An 18,915-nucleotide genomic window follows, 5' to 3' on the forward strand; every position below is an offset into this window, starting at 1 on the left:
CTTTATGGTATAGGCCTACTATTATTGACCCTTTAGGGACAAATAATGTTCAAAAGTGAAAATGCACTGCCCCGGCAACAACTTTTGTACCTTTTTTCGGAGAGTTTAATGCATAAAAAAAAAAAAAGTAGGTAATATTTTTTCAGTAGGTCATATCATGCAGATTCTGACTATAGACAAAACAGCTCAGGTCAGTCACACAGGAGATTGTCTGTTTGCTTTTATTTCATGAGTTACATTATGGCAATGAATATTAAAACATTTTAGTAGTAGCACCATTTTCTTCAGCTTTTAATGATCGTTAACTTTAAAGAGGACAAACTTTTTGCTAATCTTCATTTGCTGAGGGTAATTCTACATCACTGTGCTAATCACGGTCAGTATGCTTAATCTAAAAGTGTTACATTTATGAAATAAACATCTCAGTTAACCTCTCCTCTCACTACCACAAATCTAGTTTAAAACATAGACAAAAAAGCTTAAACTTGCTAATAATGGCAATTATGAGACTAATGGTTACTCTATTACTATAAACTGACATGTCAAGGTAGTTAGTGAGCATACAAACAATAAATAAGTGAAAAATGGTTGAATACATAGAAAATATTGCTTCATTGAGTACACCTGAATATTTGGTCTTCTTTATAATAGTGCTGGGTTAATAGACATTTTCATAATAAACTTTAAAAGGCTTGCATCTTCATCTTTCAAAAGAAAGTAGTAGGACTTTCTTTTTCTGTAACAGATTTCAAGTTTTTAAGGCCAAATCAATCAGAGAAAAGTTTATACATTTTTCTTTGATTATGGTAAAGATTTTTTTTTAGCTTCTACTAAAATTATTTCTTACTATAAATCTTTTACACATTTCAAGAAATATGAATGCCAAAATCCGCTCATTTGAATTAGGTAATTCTGTGCTATGCAGAGCATCTTCACAGTTGGACAAGAGATCCTTCTATTGATTTTGGAATGTCATGCTTTTGTAATTGGTCCTGAATTGGGTTCAGAAGGGGACTGACTGAGCCCTCGTCCCACAGAGCTGCCCCTGAGATGGGAGTCATGGGATCTGACCCAGGCAGAGAGGGCGGCCGGGCTTATGCATCATCACCGCCACACAGCAGCAGAAGGGCTTTACGGCAGTCACCTGCGGTATCACCCTGCAGTAACAGAAAAAGATGTGAAAGTTTACATTTCACTGATCTGGGTGAACAAGAAAATGTTAGAAGGTGTACGCCTGCATGCATGAGCATACATTAATCATTTTGTGCAGGGAGGTTGCAAACTTCTTGTGGAATTCAACACGTATGTCCAGCATGTCCACCTCACTGCGGCAAACCATGATCCTGATCAATGTCTGGTCATCGGTGCCTGCCCCCTACAGGATGAAACGAGAATTACAGCAACAGGTACGTTCTTTGAAGGTTAATATAGTAAGTAAAATCATTTTGTTACCTTAAAAATAAAAAAAAAAGCAAAACAATATAATATAATATTAAAAAAATTAAACATTTCTTTTCAGCTTGTCGTCAACACTACATTTTTCATTTAGTTTAACCTGATGTACTAAAATAATTAAAACTAAACCTGCAATAAAAAAAAAATTATACAAAAATAAAAATAAAAACACAAACACACAACTTTTCTTTTTCTTTTCTTTTTTTATGTTCTAATCAAAGAGATAAATATCAACCCAGAGACAAGTTGTGTTGCAGAACAGAATCATTCTTATTATTCACAAATATTGAAACATACCTTCATGGCTTTGTAAAGGCTCTCCGCAAAATACCCCGGTAAGCTGCGGGCACACTTCACTGATGAGACACAGAAGAGAGTGTTAAGAGACAAAACAGCCACACAGAGAGAAAAACCCCCATGATTCTGAGTGCTGTATATGGGTGATTCTTAAGTTATAGGAACTATTCTGTCCCCTGATATATGATTTTATAGACAAACTGTAAGGTATGGCCCCTCCCCAGACTTTTTAACTTCCCCTCTATAGTAAAATAATATAAAATAAGGAAAATGTTACTTTGCACTTTCTAATAGGAACTTTAATTGAGATCCATATCTCTGTCTGTGTGTGTGTGTGTGTGTGTGTGTGTGTGTCTTACCAACAGCCAGGAGTACTTCTTGGAGAGTTCCTGAGGTCTCTCTCTGGATGCTCTCCTCTATCTCATACCCTGAGAGCTTTCTATACTCCTCGAACACTGCAGATTGACAGAAAACTAATGAATATACAAAAACAAACATAACGATTTCATTAACTCTGTGCATGTGTTGAACTGACCTTTCCTAAGGTGAGCACTACTACGGTTTCCCAGGATAGTGACGAACTGGCCTTCATCAGTTCCACACTTCTTTTCTCCTGCGGCAAACAGAGCCTACACACAAACAGTTTTTAAACTTCACACTGACAAACTGATAATACACACTACGAGCATTAGATGGCAGCATTTCACCTCATTTTACATCAAATCAAAAGATGCTTAGTAAACATCCAAACTTTTATTAGAGAAAGACAATTTTGGTAAATATTTAGGTGTTGTTTACATGACACTTTTTTCGACTAAAAACGGGAAAAACCTCTTATGCGTTTTGGCAGTTCATTAACACGACAACAGTGTTTTGGCGGCCTGAACGGGGATCGTTTTTACAATGTTGTTGTCTGTACGCAAAAAAAGCAAAGGAAAATCTTTTCCGTTTTTTGGTACATCATTGTCGTGCAAACACACTCAGTTGCACTACACTTAATAGCAACAAAACTTACATAAACAAACTTACCTGAGCATCACTTTGGATGAGGTTCTCTTGTATACCCTGCTGTCTGCTGGCCTATGGATAAATCATTTAATAGCAAATAAATTAATTGTAATACTAAGACAAAACAACCACATTTAAAGGGATAATTCACCCAAAAATGAAAAAGTCTGTCATCATTTACTCACCTTTAATTTGTTCAAAACCTGTATGAATTTCTTTCTTTTGCTGAACACAAAAGATTATAGTGTGAAGAATTGTATTTTTTCACCATGGAAGTCAATGGGGTCCATCAACCGTTTGGTTACCAACATTCTTCAAACTGTCTTTTTTTTTGTGTCCAGCAGAAGAAAGAAATTCATACAGATTTGAAACAACTTGAGGGTGAGTAAATGATGACAATTTTCATTTTTGAGTGAACTATCCCTTTAAGCCTATGGCTTTTTACAGTGGGTTGAATTTCCAGTCTTACTTTATAATAATTATTTTCATATACAGATAAATTATTGTTAATTGACATCTTGTATTTTCATTTTTAAAAAGATTTTTAATAGACTGCGTACTTGTAGCAAAACAACCAGCATCCTCTCGAAATGACCTGCAGTGTCACCAGTCACATCTTTCTCCAGTTCAACTTTATGCTCTATAATGCACATATAGACATCATCAAGACTAAAGACAGTGGCATTCAGCAGCACATATTGCACAACTGGCAATTAATAATAAATAATAATGGCAATTAATAATAATATGTATAATAAAAGTATAAATAACTAAGACGTAAGTCAAAGACGTAGAATACATAACCCACACAAACACAGTTACCTTGCTTGTATAAACTTTTGATCTCGTTGATTTCATTGGCTGATCTAGATGCCAAGATCTCAATCAACACTTTCTCATCTGTGCCTGCTCCCTAAAACAAATGCAAGGTACAGATATACATCTCTCTATAAAATATAATGAAATTGTATGACAGTGTATTTTGCAAGTGTTAATGTCAACAATCATGAATATTAGAATTCTTAAAATGATTGACCTCCCAATAATTATTGATATGTACCTTAATAGCATTCCGCAGAGATGTGACATCAAACATGATGGGAGGAGTCATCAGAGCTACTATCAGAGACTCAAACTTCCCAGTGAGCTCGGACTTCAAATTATCCACCAAATCCTGAACAGAGATGGACAAAAAAAAGATATAAAGATATAAAAAGATTTAAATATATATATAAAACCAGCATCTATTCAAATAAAACACTAAGATGCCCAGTGCTATTTTAATTTTAAAACATAATTTATGCTAATGCTGATACTGTACCTTTCCATGCAGAGTTTTGAATGCAGCTTTGATTTCTTGGCGCTGTGCATTACTGCGTGCTGTCACCAGCTTGAGAATAGCATCCTCGTCGGTGCCTGAGTAAAAATAATAATAATAACGTTGATTACCATTACTTTATTCTTCGACATAATGAGAAGACTGATACCCATCTCTTAAACCCAGATGTAACATTCTCTTAGTATTCATTTATGAGAAACAAATAAACTGATTAAGCAAGCAAAACTTATTAATTAATGTCTAAATACAAATGCAGCCTTGATTAGCCAAATAATAATAAATGACACTAAATGTGTAAAATCTCTCCTCTTTTACGGCATTACAGATTCTAATTTGCAGTTATACTGGTTCTAATACTATGTTATTCCATTATAGTCATTCATTTGAAGGTGTACTGATCTTTAATGTGTCAAATTGGCATTTAATATGTTAGTCAAACTCACCAATTCCTTTCATGGCCTTGTAGAGAACCTCAGCATCGTTATTGGCATTGAATCCACTGTGGGGCTTCACTGTTCCTCTGCCAGCCTAAAACAATTAGAAACACAACATTTTAGTTGCATGTTCTCTTTTCTGTAGTATGTATTTATTTCACTTCAGGAACTTCAGTAATCTATGAATCATGACCACACCCTTATTTCCTCTGCAGACGAAGGTCTGTCTGTGCATTTAACTTTTACATGCAGTGGTTTTCCACATGGAAACTTTGAGCGTCTACCACAAAAAGTAGGCTATGTGTGGGGGGAGGCAAGGGAATGACACCAGAATACTGGATGTGGACATACAAATGATTCATACAATACCACAGTCTATAAATTAATTTGACATTGTTTTATACATTCAAAAAGTAAAGTTAAGATCTGTATTATGTTTGTGACCTAAGACAGATGTTATTGCCCACTCAAATTGAGGAAGTTATGCAAGATCCCAGAAACGGCCTTCAAACATCAGCTGATGTAACCAAAGATCTTGCTGATCACATGATCTTTTGGGTAAATCACATACTTTTTAAATCATTTACATAATAAACTTGAAAGAAGACAACACTCCAACCGTGGCACACTGGTTTGTTCATATCTCAGTTAAGCCCCCAGGGTGACAACCACACTACTGACAAAACAAGGCACACAATTACACTCTAAAGCCTTTTTCTAAACCTCACTGTATCATTGGAAGCTCAGAACATACTGCAAATCCATTTATTATGGCTTTTCTTCTATGTAGTTATTGGTTTACTCCCATTTAATCCTACAAGACATAGGCTGCATCCTGAAATCTCATACTTCCCTAATATATAGGAAAAATCAGTATGTGAAAAGAGTAGCATGTCCAAATTCACAGTATTCATAAAAAAAAAAAAAAAAAAATAGTTGAAAAGTACCCGTATGACTTAACTACTTCCAGTGAGATTCTGAAGAGTGGACACAATGGACACTTTACTATCCCATGAGGCCACACGAGTGGATTTGTTAATGGTAGTGAAGCAACGCAACTGTCACTGGTAGGTCACATGACGATTGTAGTACATCCAGATATACATACATCTATACTTCATATTCATATTATATAAAACATACTTTTTAGTGGTCGTAAAGTAATTTGTTATTCAAAAGCATGTAATTTTGGATGCAGCCATAGACGGTATGCGCCAAGGCTATGATACGAGGCCAAAAGCAGCTAAGTTCCCAGACATTGTCCGATAATCAATGTGAACATGCTTATTATGTATAAACTGGCAAGTCTAAATCAGCTGCTGTCTATCACACAGCTGTTGCCAATTACTACTCACAGCTTTTTTTTTTATTAGATAAACGAAATTACATTTCGTTGTTTCGGAGAGGATGTGTATTGTTCGTCTCGAGCCATATTGTTAATGGAATAAAGGAATGTGCTGAATAACGCAGGCTTGAATGCTTTCTGTGGTTATCTAAGAATGTGGAGCGCCAGCTACCGATGTGTGATAGCAACATCATGCGTTACAGATTTATTCTGTGCAAAACAAGCATTTAAGGAAGAACTTGCAGATTCTTGAGACACGGGATAGCAATCTTTCCTGACATCAAATGTACCTTTTTTTTATTTTAAATCAAATTTCACACCTGTGTCCATACTTTTGTCAACGCTCAGATATTCACCACAACATTTGTCGATCTGCCTTCACCCTGAAGATTCCCTTTTTGATATTTCACTTGAAAATAATTTATTATTTAAAAATTGTCTGATTTGTTTTATTGTTGTTTTTTACATTTCACAAGCACGACAACATAACTTAAGATAATTTTACTTTATTTAATTTAAAATTTCAAACAATTTTAATTTCACATAATGGGTACTGCATTTAATACATAAGTGATGTGCAAAATATGTTTGTTTTTTTGTAAACGAGATTCCATATGACTGTGGTGACAATTCAATAGATGGAGCTGAAAGTCAGGTGGAAACCATCCTGTAGTTTCCATTCATTGAAGTGAATGCTAATTTATATTAAGCCTTTTACAAAATATAAGATGGGCATTGCACCAAAATATAGCTGTAAATAGCTCTTAAATTGTTAAACGGATTATTCCAATTCCTTAAGCATAAACGTTTCTTCTTTTTTCAGTTCTGTGGCCTTTTTTTGTCCCAGTACTCAGTACACTGCTGTCAATTAGTGTCATGTTACTCAGCCTCTCTCCATACAATAGAGTGAACAAATTTGACATCCAAATATATGGAAATGAAAGCAATATTCATTTACCAACAGCATCTAGAGCCCGAGTGTTTTCTAGTCTCCTTTTAACAGCTGGAAATAACTAATTTACAAAGCAACTGCAGCTCTCACTGTGAGTGTGTGCACACCTGATATTAAAGGGATAGTTTTTAAATGTTGGTAAACAGACAGTTCACTGCACTCACTGACTTCCATAGTATTTTTTTTTCCTACTATGGAATTCAATAGGTGCTGTCAACTGTCATGTTACCAACATTTTTTTAAATACCTTAATTTGTGTTCAACAGAAGAAAGAAACTCATACACGTTTGGAATAACATTAGGGTAAGTGATGACAACATTATATTCTGGTAATGTTCATATTGTAAGTAAGGTAAAGTATGACGTTCAAAAACCAAGATAATAACATAGTATCTAAACATTACATTACTGAGTAAATATTATTATTACGCTCCACGTCGTAGGAAACAATCTATCAGTTTACTTTAACTCAGCTGAACAAGGGTGAATTAGGAAACAGAGGAGAGAGGATAGAAGAGAGGAGAAACTGAGAGAGAGACAGACAGGAACGCCCATTGGGTCGTTTAGCCCACACGAATGAGTCATAGTAGCTCTCGTTTACATTTTTGTTTCTTTCTAACAGCACTTGTTTGTGGAAAGAAAAAAGTTGTAGTAGATAGTTAGATACGGTTTCCAGAACAAAAACAACTTAGGCTACTAATGTAAAATGTGTCGCCTATATTGTTGGATAATGAGGAAGCATCGTTTTAGGCTACTCTGTAAGTAATACAACACGAGTAAATGGACTTAAATGGATGGGCGTCGACATAAACTGTCGGAAGTTTATAGTTTATACAACAGAATATTGAATATCTTCAGAAATAAAGGTGTTGAAACTTAATAGCGAAGGTGATACGAATGTTATAGACTTTTATTACAACAATAGCCTAAACAGATAACTTACCATGTTTGAGATTTGCGTAGCCTACTTCAAAGTGCTCGAAGCTAAAGAAATAAACGACAAAATAGTTCAGTAACAAACATTAACATGTGAATATTATCAAATACATAATGTGATTATGAAATAATTAAAAGCAGTGGTTAAGAAACATGTCGGAATGTTTGCAGACAGGTATAGGTCCTGCCTGTGAACTCACTTACCGTGAAAAGAGTTTCAGTTTAAAATGAGATGACTGCAGTACAGACCGAAGCAGCAGCAGGAATGAGAAATGAAGAAGGAGGAGGATTAAACTTGACTACGATGTGTTGAGCCACACCTTGGCAAAAAAGCCAATCGCTGGGACTTATGGGTAGTGGTGTTTTTGCTTTCGTCTTATAGGCTATTTCAACATCTGTGCACACGAAAGCAACGAATCACTTCTGGAGCAGGCATTACATGTCATGAGAACATAGAATGTAAGCATTTATTAAACACTTATAAACACCAACTTTTGCCATCCAGGAGGCTATATGGTTTGTGAAATCTGACGTGATGATGGTCCCCCACCCTGTTGGTCAACAAACGTCCAGGTGCTCTCATTGTATAAGACAAACAGAGAAAAAACTATTTGCCAAGCAACATATTAAGACTAATCAAACACACAAAGATGGGTGTCACATTACACTAATCTAACATTTATTTGGAAAGTAACTCATTGTTGATTTCCACATGGATGCATGCAAGACTTGCTGATCAAATTTCAATCCCAAGCATAAATGCAACTGCATTGTGTTCTAGAGGGCCTTGGCAAGGAATTAAAACGTACAGCCTTTATGTAGCAGTTAAAAAAAAATTCTCCTGTTTTTACCATCACTTTAGATGAAATTGTCTGTAATCACAGTACAGTTAATATTCACCTGAAATATTTTATTGCTTGAATGACATTATTGTTCTGGTTTTATTATTATTATTGTTGATTTTTTATTTTATTTTTTAGGTTAGGCCTACTGTGCCAAATCAATAATTTGATAGACAATTACATGCAATTACAGTAAATTGGGGATTGGAGCTTTCAAAAAGGACACAAAAAAGCATAATAAAAGTAGCCTATAAAACTTTTCAGATTTCAGAAGATTTTCAGTGAATAAATCACTTCTGAAAGCTTGAAATAAACAGTTGCTATCAAAATGATTCAAAAACCCCTTGACCTGCAAGACATTTTACTGCAGAGAACAAGATTTTATGAAAACAATTTGACAAATGGATCAGTAAAATATTATAGAATGTTTATTAATACACATTTGAGTGATTCTAAAAATGTAAAGTTGATTAAAAAAGAAAAACACCAAATCAAATTGGCTCTAAACATTCATGCACAAAATGATTCAACCCGCAAAAGTCCAATTTTGTGCAGAAACATTTATTCTTTATAACCTCCAATAAATGCTGCCTGTAAGTGCTTAGAAGCTTCTGTCACCTCTCTACTGCAATCTTGGCCCATTCCTCACTTGAAAAAGCTTCCAGATCACTGATAATCTTTGGTTTTCACGTTACCACTGCTTTCTTCAAATTCCACCAAATATTTTCAATGAGATTTAAATATAAAGACTGTAGAGGCCACTCAAGAACATTCTACGACTGATCCCTGAACCAGGCTTAAGCAGATTTGGATGTATATTTTGGGATAGCTGTCCTGCAGGAAAGTCCATCATCAAGCTTCAGTCTCTGCGCCAAAGGCATCACCATCTTTTCCAAAATGGCTTGATACTTTAAAGAATTCATGATGCTCTTCATACAGTCAAGATTTCCACTTCCTGCAACAGCAAAGTACCCCCATAACAAGACTGGACCATCTCCAATTTTGACCAGAAGGTGTTCTTCTGCTCATGAGCTTTGCCTTTTTTTGCACCAGACATAACGCTGATCCATGGGTCCAAAAATCACTCCATTAAACATTTTTCCAGAACTCCACAGGTCTATCTAAATTAATTTTAACAAATTCAAGTCGGCCATTTATGTTCTTCTTGGTCAAGAGTGCTATTTGGCAAGATGTACCAACATGAAGGCCATGCGTGTCTAGTGTTCTTCTTATATAATCTGCATTGAAATGTTTTTCACCCTCCTTTCATCAGGTCCTCTTGTAAGTCCTTAGCAGTAAATTAAGGGTTTTTCTCAGTTGCTCTGGTCAAACATTTTATTCCCCTTAATGATGTTGTGCTTTTTCTTCAACACCCTCAAAGGTTTTCTGGTACAACAAAATTTAAACTTATGAATAAGGCTGCCAGCTGTGTCTCTACTTTTAGTGGCGGTTTCCCCGGACAGAGATTAAGCCTAGTCCTAGACTAAAATGGCCCTTTAAACAAGACTAACAGAAATCTGCTTTCTTTGTAATGGCTTTAAATAGTCCTAGCTTTAGTTTAGTCCAGAGTTTAATAAACTGATTTCCATGGAGGAAGACTAAAGCTAGGCTTAAATTTAGGCTTAAATTAAATACAGGAGGCAGGTTTAACTTCAGATTAGCATTGTGTTTCAAAGACACATGTATTACTTGGATATATATATATATACTGTATATATATATATATATATATATATATATATATGAAGAGTTCAGATGCAAAAGCCTCTAAGTGCCATCTGAAATTTTCTTCTAGAATGATAATTTTTATCAAGCTCATATATTATATATATAACACTCCACCGTTTTTTTAAATAGGGCTTATTCACCGTCTTTCCTACATTTAGATAGGTGGGCAAACGCATTTTTGTCTCAGTGCATGCATTGTTTTAGTTTGGAAGCGCCACTGCTAGCTTAGCTTAGCATAATGAATGGAATCCTTTGTTGCCAGCTAGCATGTCATGAGTATAAGTGATAAAAACAAAACAAAAACAAAAAAATGAATTACTTCTTGTGGCCTGCGTATTCACAACGAGTACAAATAGCAATGCAGATTAAGACTAGGCGATTTCCTATAGGCAGATATTGACTTGGGACTATATTGGGGTGAAGCACAGGTGAAGCACTGCTACTTGGGCGCAGAGACATCTGAACTCTTCATAGGCTATATATATATTTACGCTGTTCACTTTATTTAAACATTTTGTTTTGTTTTAACACCATAATATTGGGTTTCTAGTTTAAATGTGATTGGTTCATGTTAAACTGACTTGAAATGGTCACTCTTTGACTTCACTTGATGTTTTCATTTTGAAATATTTTTCAATCTAGTAACCCAATCATACAGGACTTTCACTTCCCATCATGCTTTGCACAGGGCTGAATTGGGGGAGAAAGTGATATTTTATGCATTTATTTTAGCAAGATGAGAAAATGGAGAGACTTGTTAATGTTTAATGCTCTATTATGTTGGTATTTAAAAGTTTCTGTTATTTTTGTATTTTTGGGGGGTGACCATTTTGGTGAAGTGTTGCTTCTAGACTACCAACATTGAACACCAAGTGTGCAAAGAAAAGTTATATTAAGTTTTGTATGTAAATCACAGGAATATTCAAGAAGCATTAGTTGAATTTGAAGGATTATTTGAATAATTAATTTGAAATGAAAACCATTTATTTTCTTTTAGTAGGCTATATGGTTGATTACATATATATATATATATATATATATATATATATATATATATATATATATATATATATATATAATTACAAACAGATTTCCAGGCTTTTCTTTTATTCCACAGCTGATGTGTGCAGTTTATTTAACTTGCTTAGTAATTTTTTTTTTTTTTTTTGATTGCAGTCTTTCTCTGATGGCATTATTTTCCTTGGATTTGCAGTTCCATGCAATTTTAAGATTTTCTTGATTCATTCCATGTTTTATAGGCAACCTCATGTCATGCTAATTCAGATTAGCACAGTTGGTTTTAAATTAATCTTATTTTAGTTTAGGACTCCATAGTCCAGGTGTAACTAATCTGTACTTAATCTGTGTTACAGAAAGCCATTTTTTAAGACACGATTAACTATTCTAGATTAAGGCCTACTCCTGGCTTATTTTAAACCCTGTCTGGGAAACCGCCCCTTAGTGTTTTGTAAATCTTCTTGTAGCCATAGACTTTCTAATGTAATAAAACAATTTGTTAACTTTTGTGAGAGCTCTTTTGACTTGGCCATATTTGCTACTCATCTTTAGCTCATGCATGGGCTAAATGTATGTTGAAACAGCACAATTCAGTTAAATCAAGCATTCAGTCAAGTTTTGTTATTGAATTTCCAAAGGCCTCATTGAGTTTTAACACAATTTTGTACCATACCATATAATAACTAAGTGACTTAAAAACAGCAGCGTTGAAAATGTGTTGAACAATTTAGTTGTATTACAAAAAGTCCTCAAAAGCATTATTACATATATTGGCATTATCACTTTTAATTTGCCATTAAACTGTTGATGAATTTTAGAAACAAAAAACAAAACTCTGTATCTTTAGAAAAGCTTACATTATTAGTCTCTGGGGACTTAAATAATTTTAAGTGCAACCACTGATCTATATAATGACATATATGACTATATAGAATGTCATTCTATATAGATCAGTGAGTGCAACTCAATCAAGTTTATGCTTTTATGGTGTTCTTTTGTCTTTTTTGTCATTCAGTCCTCATTCTCTTTCAAGAGAGGGTAGGATTTTTTTTTCTTTTTTCAAAAGTCAACTTTTCTTGTCCACTAAAGAAAGAAAATTGTATGGGTTTGGAACAATATGAGGGTGAGCAAATAGCCAGAAATTACATTTTTGGATGAAATACTGTAAAAGGGGCAACATGATGATGCCAGTTTACAGGGCTATAGCCTTTATTAATTATGTAACTCATAGGCCTACTTTAAGTGTGTAAACTGAATTTCATAGACAAAAACATGCTTGACAGTATAGGCCTATAAACCCACTTCAAATTGACATATTTAAAACATACCAGAAAGTGCAAGTCATCAGTTGTTATTTCAGCTGATCCACTCAGGTCAAATGGAGTGTTGTGAATAGAGCAGAGTTAAAATTATAGTCTTTTGGTTCTGATTTACGCAGCTTGAGTCATTAAGTGCACTTAATACATTTTTCCACTTTTTAAAATAATCTACAGTAAAATTTAATTGTTTCGGTTTTTAATCAAATGATTCATCAGAGCTGGAAAACACTGGTAGCTTCCAGAATCGACCGATGGCGGACCGACCTATTGCTGGAGAATCTGAACCAACTTTTTCCGTTTTTCTCTCTTTCGTGTGGCGTTGCCTTTTTTTAGACACACTAAATATACAGAAAAGTTTCACTGCCGGTGTAAATATGTGTGCCAGTAGTACATAAATAGCACGAGTATCTGAGCGGACACCCCTCCGGTCTGTGTGAATGGAATATGACCGGTCGCATATATGATCCTCGTGCTCCCCCAGCAGGGTTTGTGTTTTCTCGGGCGACGCCTTTCAGAACTCTTGAGGAGTGACACCCACGAACGTCTGCGATCATGGAGTGGAAACCGATGGAAATAAACCCGGAGGTTTAACGCTATGTCATGATTTAGCCACGCTAGCCAATCTGTTTGTCGTGCATGCTTTCGCTTTCTCTGGTATGATTGTGGCCGACATATTTGTGCGTTTGTATTGGTTTCAGATGCTGAATAAGGTACGTTTGCTGAGTCATAAGATGAGATGATGATGATGATGATGAGACTGTCTGTGGCGTCTGGGGCTGAACTGTCATGGACCCGAATCTGAAATGAAAGGGCGTGGGCTTACACACATCACCTATGCACGAAAACAATAACACGAAGAATTTCTAAATATGCATGCTTTACGCAATGATTTTTAATTTTGCATGATATCACAGTTCAGTTTGTCGTTTATAAACAATCGACAATGAAACCCACCCCATTACAAACTTGGAATATTTTCGACCGCTTTATTTTATATGGAAATAACGGGTCTCGCGTTGTGATTTTTGTAAACCTTTTTTCTGTATCTAGGTATTGAGTAAGTTGGGTGTGGGCTCGAGTTGGCGTTTTGTGGATGTTTTGGGTCTGGAGGATGAGTCTTTGTCAGGGGTGCCATCACCCTGCTGTGCCATGATGCTGCTCTTCCCTTTAACGCAACAGGTACGTACGTACGGACGCACGCACATGATGAGCGCGCACACAATGCATTACATTAAACGCGGGCGTGGTCATTTCTCACGTGTAATCCTTAAGACAATTTGTGTTGCTCAATCTTAATAGTTTTATTATAGAAAAGAAATGAAAGTTGTCACTTTAGTTTAATTTAACACTTAAACTCACAGAATGAATCATCTACTTATAACTGTTTAACCCACATCCTCTTCTTTCTTTTAGCATGAGGACTTTCGTTCCAAACAGTCTGTTGATGACACTAAATGTGTTTATTTTCTGAAACAAACTGTGGTCAACTCCTGTGGAACTGTGGGATTGGTACATGCTGTGGCCAACAACCAGGACAGTATTGATTTTGGTCAGTGGTGCCATGAACATCTGCTCATACACAATGCTTATTGATGCAGAGTAGAGCTGATGGCCTTGTTGATTTAAAAAATATTACATTTAATTTATCTTTTGAAAATTTGACTGGCTAAATAAATCAAACCAAAGATGTTTAGAATCCTTAACCAGGTTAATCCAAAGTGCAACAAATTTCATATGCATCATTAAAGCTAAAACCGTTTATACAAATATTATAAATCAGTCATATGGCACAGTTTAGGTTGTTAGGGAGAGAGGCAGATTCAAGACTTAACATTTTTTGTATTTTGTATCTTCTCCCTACCATCTTTAGACAATAACTCTACACTGAAGAAGTTTCTCAAAGCCACCTCAGGGATGTCTGCTGCAGAAAGAGCCAAAGAACTTGAACAAAATAAGGTATTGTAAGCATTCATTGAAAGTTGAGCCACACAAAACGTGATTTGCCAAAAAGCAAGACTAATGTCAGAAATATCACAAAGTTCATGTGACCATTTTCATTTTTGTGCAGTATTCAGTACCACCAGTAGATGGTACTATTGTATTATTCCATGTTTTCTTTGTTTAGTCACTATGGAATCAAAATAGATCATTCTTATTTATGGAATATTGCAGTATCTATTATAAAGAATTTACATGTGCACTTTTTTTTTTTTTTTTTTTTTAATTTATTTATTCATGTGCCCTTGTAATTTTTAATCAAAATATCTTCCACTCCCTCTTGCAACATCTCCTCTCTCTGATAATGTGTGTTCTGGCGTGAGTGTCGGACAATCTGTCACTCGCATGAGATCACCGCAATAACAAACCACAACCGAGTTGCACTCGAATATACGCCACAATAGAGAAGAAAAGTCTATTGCATCTTCTGTTTCATACTGACTTTAATTAAAATGCATTCAGGCTTGATTTGTGTTTTTAAAATGAAGTTAATGTAGTTACAATTTTATTCAGGACATCCAGGAAACTCATGATGCAGTTGCTAACGAAGGAGAGTGTCGGGTAAGACAAAACAACTGACAATATAGCACATATACAAGTACTAAGTAATGACTTTTTTTAATATTTTTCTTATCTCTTATAACAGCCAGAGGCAGACGACGTCAACTTCCATTTCATTACATTTGTCAATGTAAATGGTCAGCTTTATGAGCTGGGTAAGTGGATGACATGTATTGTGTTGTTGTGTCTGTTTCATTGGCTAACAACTTTCATTTAAGTATAAAGTCCTTTTAAAATGTCAGATGAAAAAGTGGGTGTTTTTTCACATCAGATGGCAGAATTGATGGACCTGTGAGCCATGGACCTACAAAACCGGAAAGCTTTGTCATGGTAAGGACACATTTTCCTGGGAATGGCCTATTGTACTTGATGACAACTGTAATCACATTTTCTCTTATGAACTAATTACGGTCAAAACTGTAGATTTAGAGCATTTAAAACGAGTAATTTTCCCATTTCATCTCTCTAGGATGCAGCAAGGGTGTGCCGCGAGTTTACTGAGCGGGAGAAAGGGGAGGTGCGTTTCTCTGCTGTGGCTCTCTGCAAGGCCTGAGAGGAAACGGACCACTAAGCTTGAACCATGAGCAAAACCCTTCAACCACTTTACTATACAGAGCACAGAAACCCAACCCTGTACCCTCCCTTCATACATGCTACACAAACTGCCTGTCTGACTGTGAATTAATGTCATTTCCTATTTATTCTAATTTAGTTTTGTCTCTTGAATCAATCTACAACTACTATGCTCTCTGTAAACATCAGTGTTAATTAGCTTTTGTTGATGTACCTTTAGTTCTAATGTTTTGGGCACTTTTTGGAGGGGCAAAATCTAGCAGAAATGTGATGTTCACTTAAGCTTGGAGGTATATGTGCAAAATAAATAGAAGACAGAGAAGGGTTTTCTGCTTCTGTGTGTAGTATTGTCATTACATGCTGGAACTCTGACATTACTAAGTTTAACTTTGCAATTAGACAATACCATATGTAGTTGCTGAATATTGAGTGGTGTATGTAGTTTATTTTTGAGGTGTGTGTGTATATAGGCTTCAGTTGTAATTTAAATTATTCATCCCCCCATTGCAAATCAGGTTTATTAGCAAAATGTATTGACTTTCAGCTGTTTGCAATGAACAAAATAATTGAAATGGCTCAACAAATGTTTCAAGTGGTTTCCCCAAATTCAATTGAAAATGACTTCTGCAGTCTCAAAATTATTCAACCCCTTCATGGCAAGCATTTTTAGTACTTAGAGGAACTCCCTTTTGCTGTTATGATCTGCTGCAAAAGAGATGTGTAACCTGACACCAGCTTCTGGCAGCGTTTCTGAGGAATCTTAACCCATTTCTCGTGAGCAACGGCTTCTGGTTCAGTAACATTCTTGGGGTTACATGCTGCAACCGCCGCCTTCAAATCCCATCAGAGATTATTTTTATGAGTCTTCGATTTAAGTCAGGTGACTGATGGCCACGGTAGAATCTTCCAGAACTTCTGCAACCTATCCTTGGTGGAATTTGAGGTATGCTTGGGATCGTTGTCCTGTTGGAAGCTCCAATGGCGCACAAGCTTATGCTTCCTCACTCACAACATGTTTTCTCCTGGGATTTTCTGATACTTCAATGAATCCATCTTACCTTCCACATGCAGGTTCCAGTGCCAGCGGATGCAAAGCAGACCCAGAGCATCACCACTATACTTAATTGTAGACAGTGTTCTTTTCATCATATGCTTCATTCTTCTTTCTCCAGACATACCACTGATCCATAGGGCCTAAAAAAAAATCCAGATTTGTTTCATTGCTCCCCAGAACAGAATCCCAAAACTTCTGTAGGTTATTTACATGATTTTGATCACTTTTCTTGTGCTTTTGGGTCAGTAGTGGTGTACATCTTGGAGTTCTTGCCACCAAACCTGCCTTCTCAGAAATCTGGTTCCAGCCGTTAGATGGCTTCTTTTTTCTGACCCGTCCAGGTAGTTTAACCACTGTTCCTTCAACTTTGAACTTGTGAACTATGCTTCCAATGGTGTCTCTAGGAACATGTAGTGCCTTCGCTATCTTTTTGTATTCTGTTCCTTGTTTGTGAAGGGCGATGATATCTTTTCTTTTGACTTAGCCATTGTGCATTTTTAGCACACTGCAGTGAGATTGTTAGGATGCTTTTTGTGATTGTGGTGTTAGATCCACCCACAGTGGGTTGTTTTAAGCTGTTTTTAACGCATTGCTATGTGGTTGCCAGGATGTTTTGGGTGGTTCCTGTTGACATGCTTTTGCCTAGGTTTCCTGAGCAGTTGTTAGTGTTTTGCTGTGCGGTTGCTGGACTTTTCGTTGTGGTTTTTCATGCATTGCTAAGTGGTTGTCAGGACATTTTGAGTGGTTGAAAGATATGCGGTTGCTTTTAAACAGTTAGGATAGGGTCCCTCACATGGTTTGCAGGTTTACGTGCTGTAAGGGCTTGTGTGCATCAATGATGCTGAGAGCTATGCCACTGGTACTTCAGAACTACTGGTAGGGTTACCCATAGTGAACCGGTGGACCATATGGGGTTACCCCAGTGGATCTCAGCTGTGATGCCAGACGAAGACAAACCACCTGGACAGTAGCAGATTGGCCTGATGTTCCTGGCAGAAGATTACAGTCTTGTGACAGTGGCAACAACACCAGAATTATCAGCACACTTCTAACAGCGTTCAGTCAATCAAATTGAAATAAATGTAATTTCAGTTGCCTTCTAAAATGAACTTAAGTAAGCTTAAATGCTTGTGTGTGTGTGGTAAATAACTTCTGAAATAGTTTCTAAATTTAGTTACATGATCATGTATATATTGAGTAGAACAGTGAAACTGATTTAAATACAATTACAATTCATAACAGGTTCAGTAATCTAAACTTCATAAAGCAGAGCTTAATAAAGCAGACGCTCAGTAACGAACTTGTGCATTAATAATCAAAACAAATCCTTATTAAAACTAAAATAAAAACAAAATGTACTGAAAAATTAAAAGTATAAAACATTAAACTGAAAGTAAACTAAAACAATCACAATGTGAAAAAACAGCATCAGAGGCTCAAATATAATCATTCAGTGTTGTTGCATGGGTGAGAAAATAATAAAAATATAAATTTTATTCAAGTTGTCCTTGTTTTGTGTCTGACTGTATTTTAATATGTATGCAATATGCATCAAGACAAAAGCCAAGATCTTACTGTTTTTTTTCCCTGTCCATAGTATGTGCACTGTGGTCTTAATTTTGTTTAGAAGAATTTGAACACACGGTTGAAACATTCTTTAAAATATCTTCTTTTGTGTTCATCAGAAGAAATAAAGTCATATAGGTTTGGACTGACATGAGGGTGAGTAAATGATGTGATTTTATTTTTTGAATCAACTCTTTAATCTCTGTAATGTCTGTGAGCTTGATTTGCAGAAGGCCAGATAAAAGAGTGGTCTGCTTATTCTGGATTCAACACAGTTTTTAACATGATATTGAACTACAACCTATTTCAAGGGCCAATACCTACCAGTTATGAATAGAGTGTCAAAGACTTTAGAACAGCAAACTTGTCTAAGTGTACATGTACATTTATACATTTAGCAGGTGATTTTATCCAAAGCAACTTGCAATAGAGGAACATAAGCAATTCACCAACAATACAATACAATACAATATTTATTTATAAAGCACATT

The 18,915-nt window shown here is 35.7% G+C and overlaps 2 protein-coding genes across 2 annotated transcripts; one reads left to right on the forward strand and one right to left on the reverse strand.

The window, feature by feature from the left end:
- Window positions 1-205: 205 nt before the first annotated feature.
- Window positions 206-8,092, reverse strand: anxa5b (annexin A5b). The gene is made up of 13 exons (XM_084397567.1): window positions 7,971-8,092; window positions 7,774-7,814; window positions 4,543-4,627; window positions 4,082-4,176; window positions 3,821-3,934; window positions 3,583-3,673; window positions 3,321-3,400; window positions 2,782-2,832; window positions 2,288-2,381; window positions 2,112-2,207; window positions 1,753-1,811; window positions 1,253-1,375; window positions 206-1,157 (listed from the first exon to the last, which is right to left on the reverse strand). The coding sequence occupies exons 2-13, from the start codon at window positions 7,774-7,776 to the stop codon at window positions 1,095-1,097; spliced, it is 954 nt and encodes a 317-aa protein (XP_084253693.1). The 5' UTR covers window positions 7,777-7,814; window positions 7,971-8,092; the 3' UTR covers window positions 206-1,094.
- A 5,021-nt stretch (window positions 8,093-13,113) lies between these two features.
- uchl1 (ubiquitin carboxyl-terminal esterase L1 (ubiquitin thiolesterase)) lies at window positions 13,114-16,130 on the forward strand. The gene is made up of 9 exons (XM_084402891.1): window positions 13,114-13,257; window positions 13,371-13,382; window positions 13,723-13,851; window positions 14,086-14,221; window positions 14,543-14,628; window positions 15,184-15,231; window positions 15,317-15,386; window positions 15,503-15,561; window positions 15,701-16,130. The coding sequence occupies exons 1-9, from the start codon at window positions 13,225-13,227 to the stop codon at window positions 15,782-15,784; spliced, it is 657 nt and encodes a 218-aa protein (XP_084259017.1). The 5' UTR covers window positions 13,114-13,224; the 3' UTR covers window positions 15,785-16,130.
- The last annotated feature ends 2,785 nt before the right edge of the window (window positions 16,131-18,915 follow it).

This window comes from Rutilus rutilus, assembly GCF_951802725.1.
Source record: "Rutilus rutilus genome assembly, chromosome: 2".
Lineage (NCBI taxonomy): Eukaryota > Metazoa > Chordata > Actinopteri > Cypriniformes > Leuciscidae > Rutilus > Rutilus rutilus.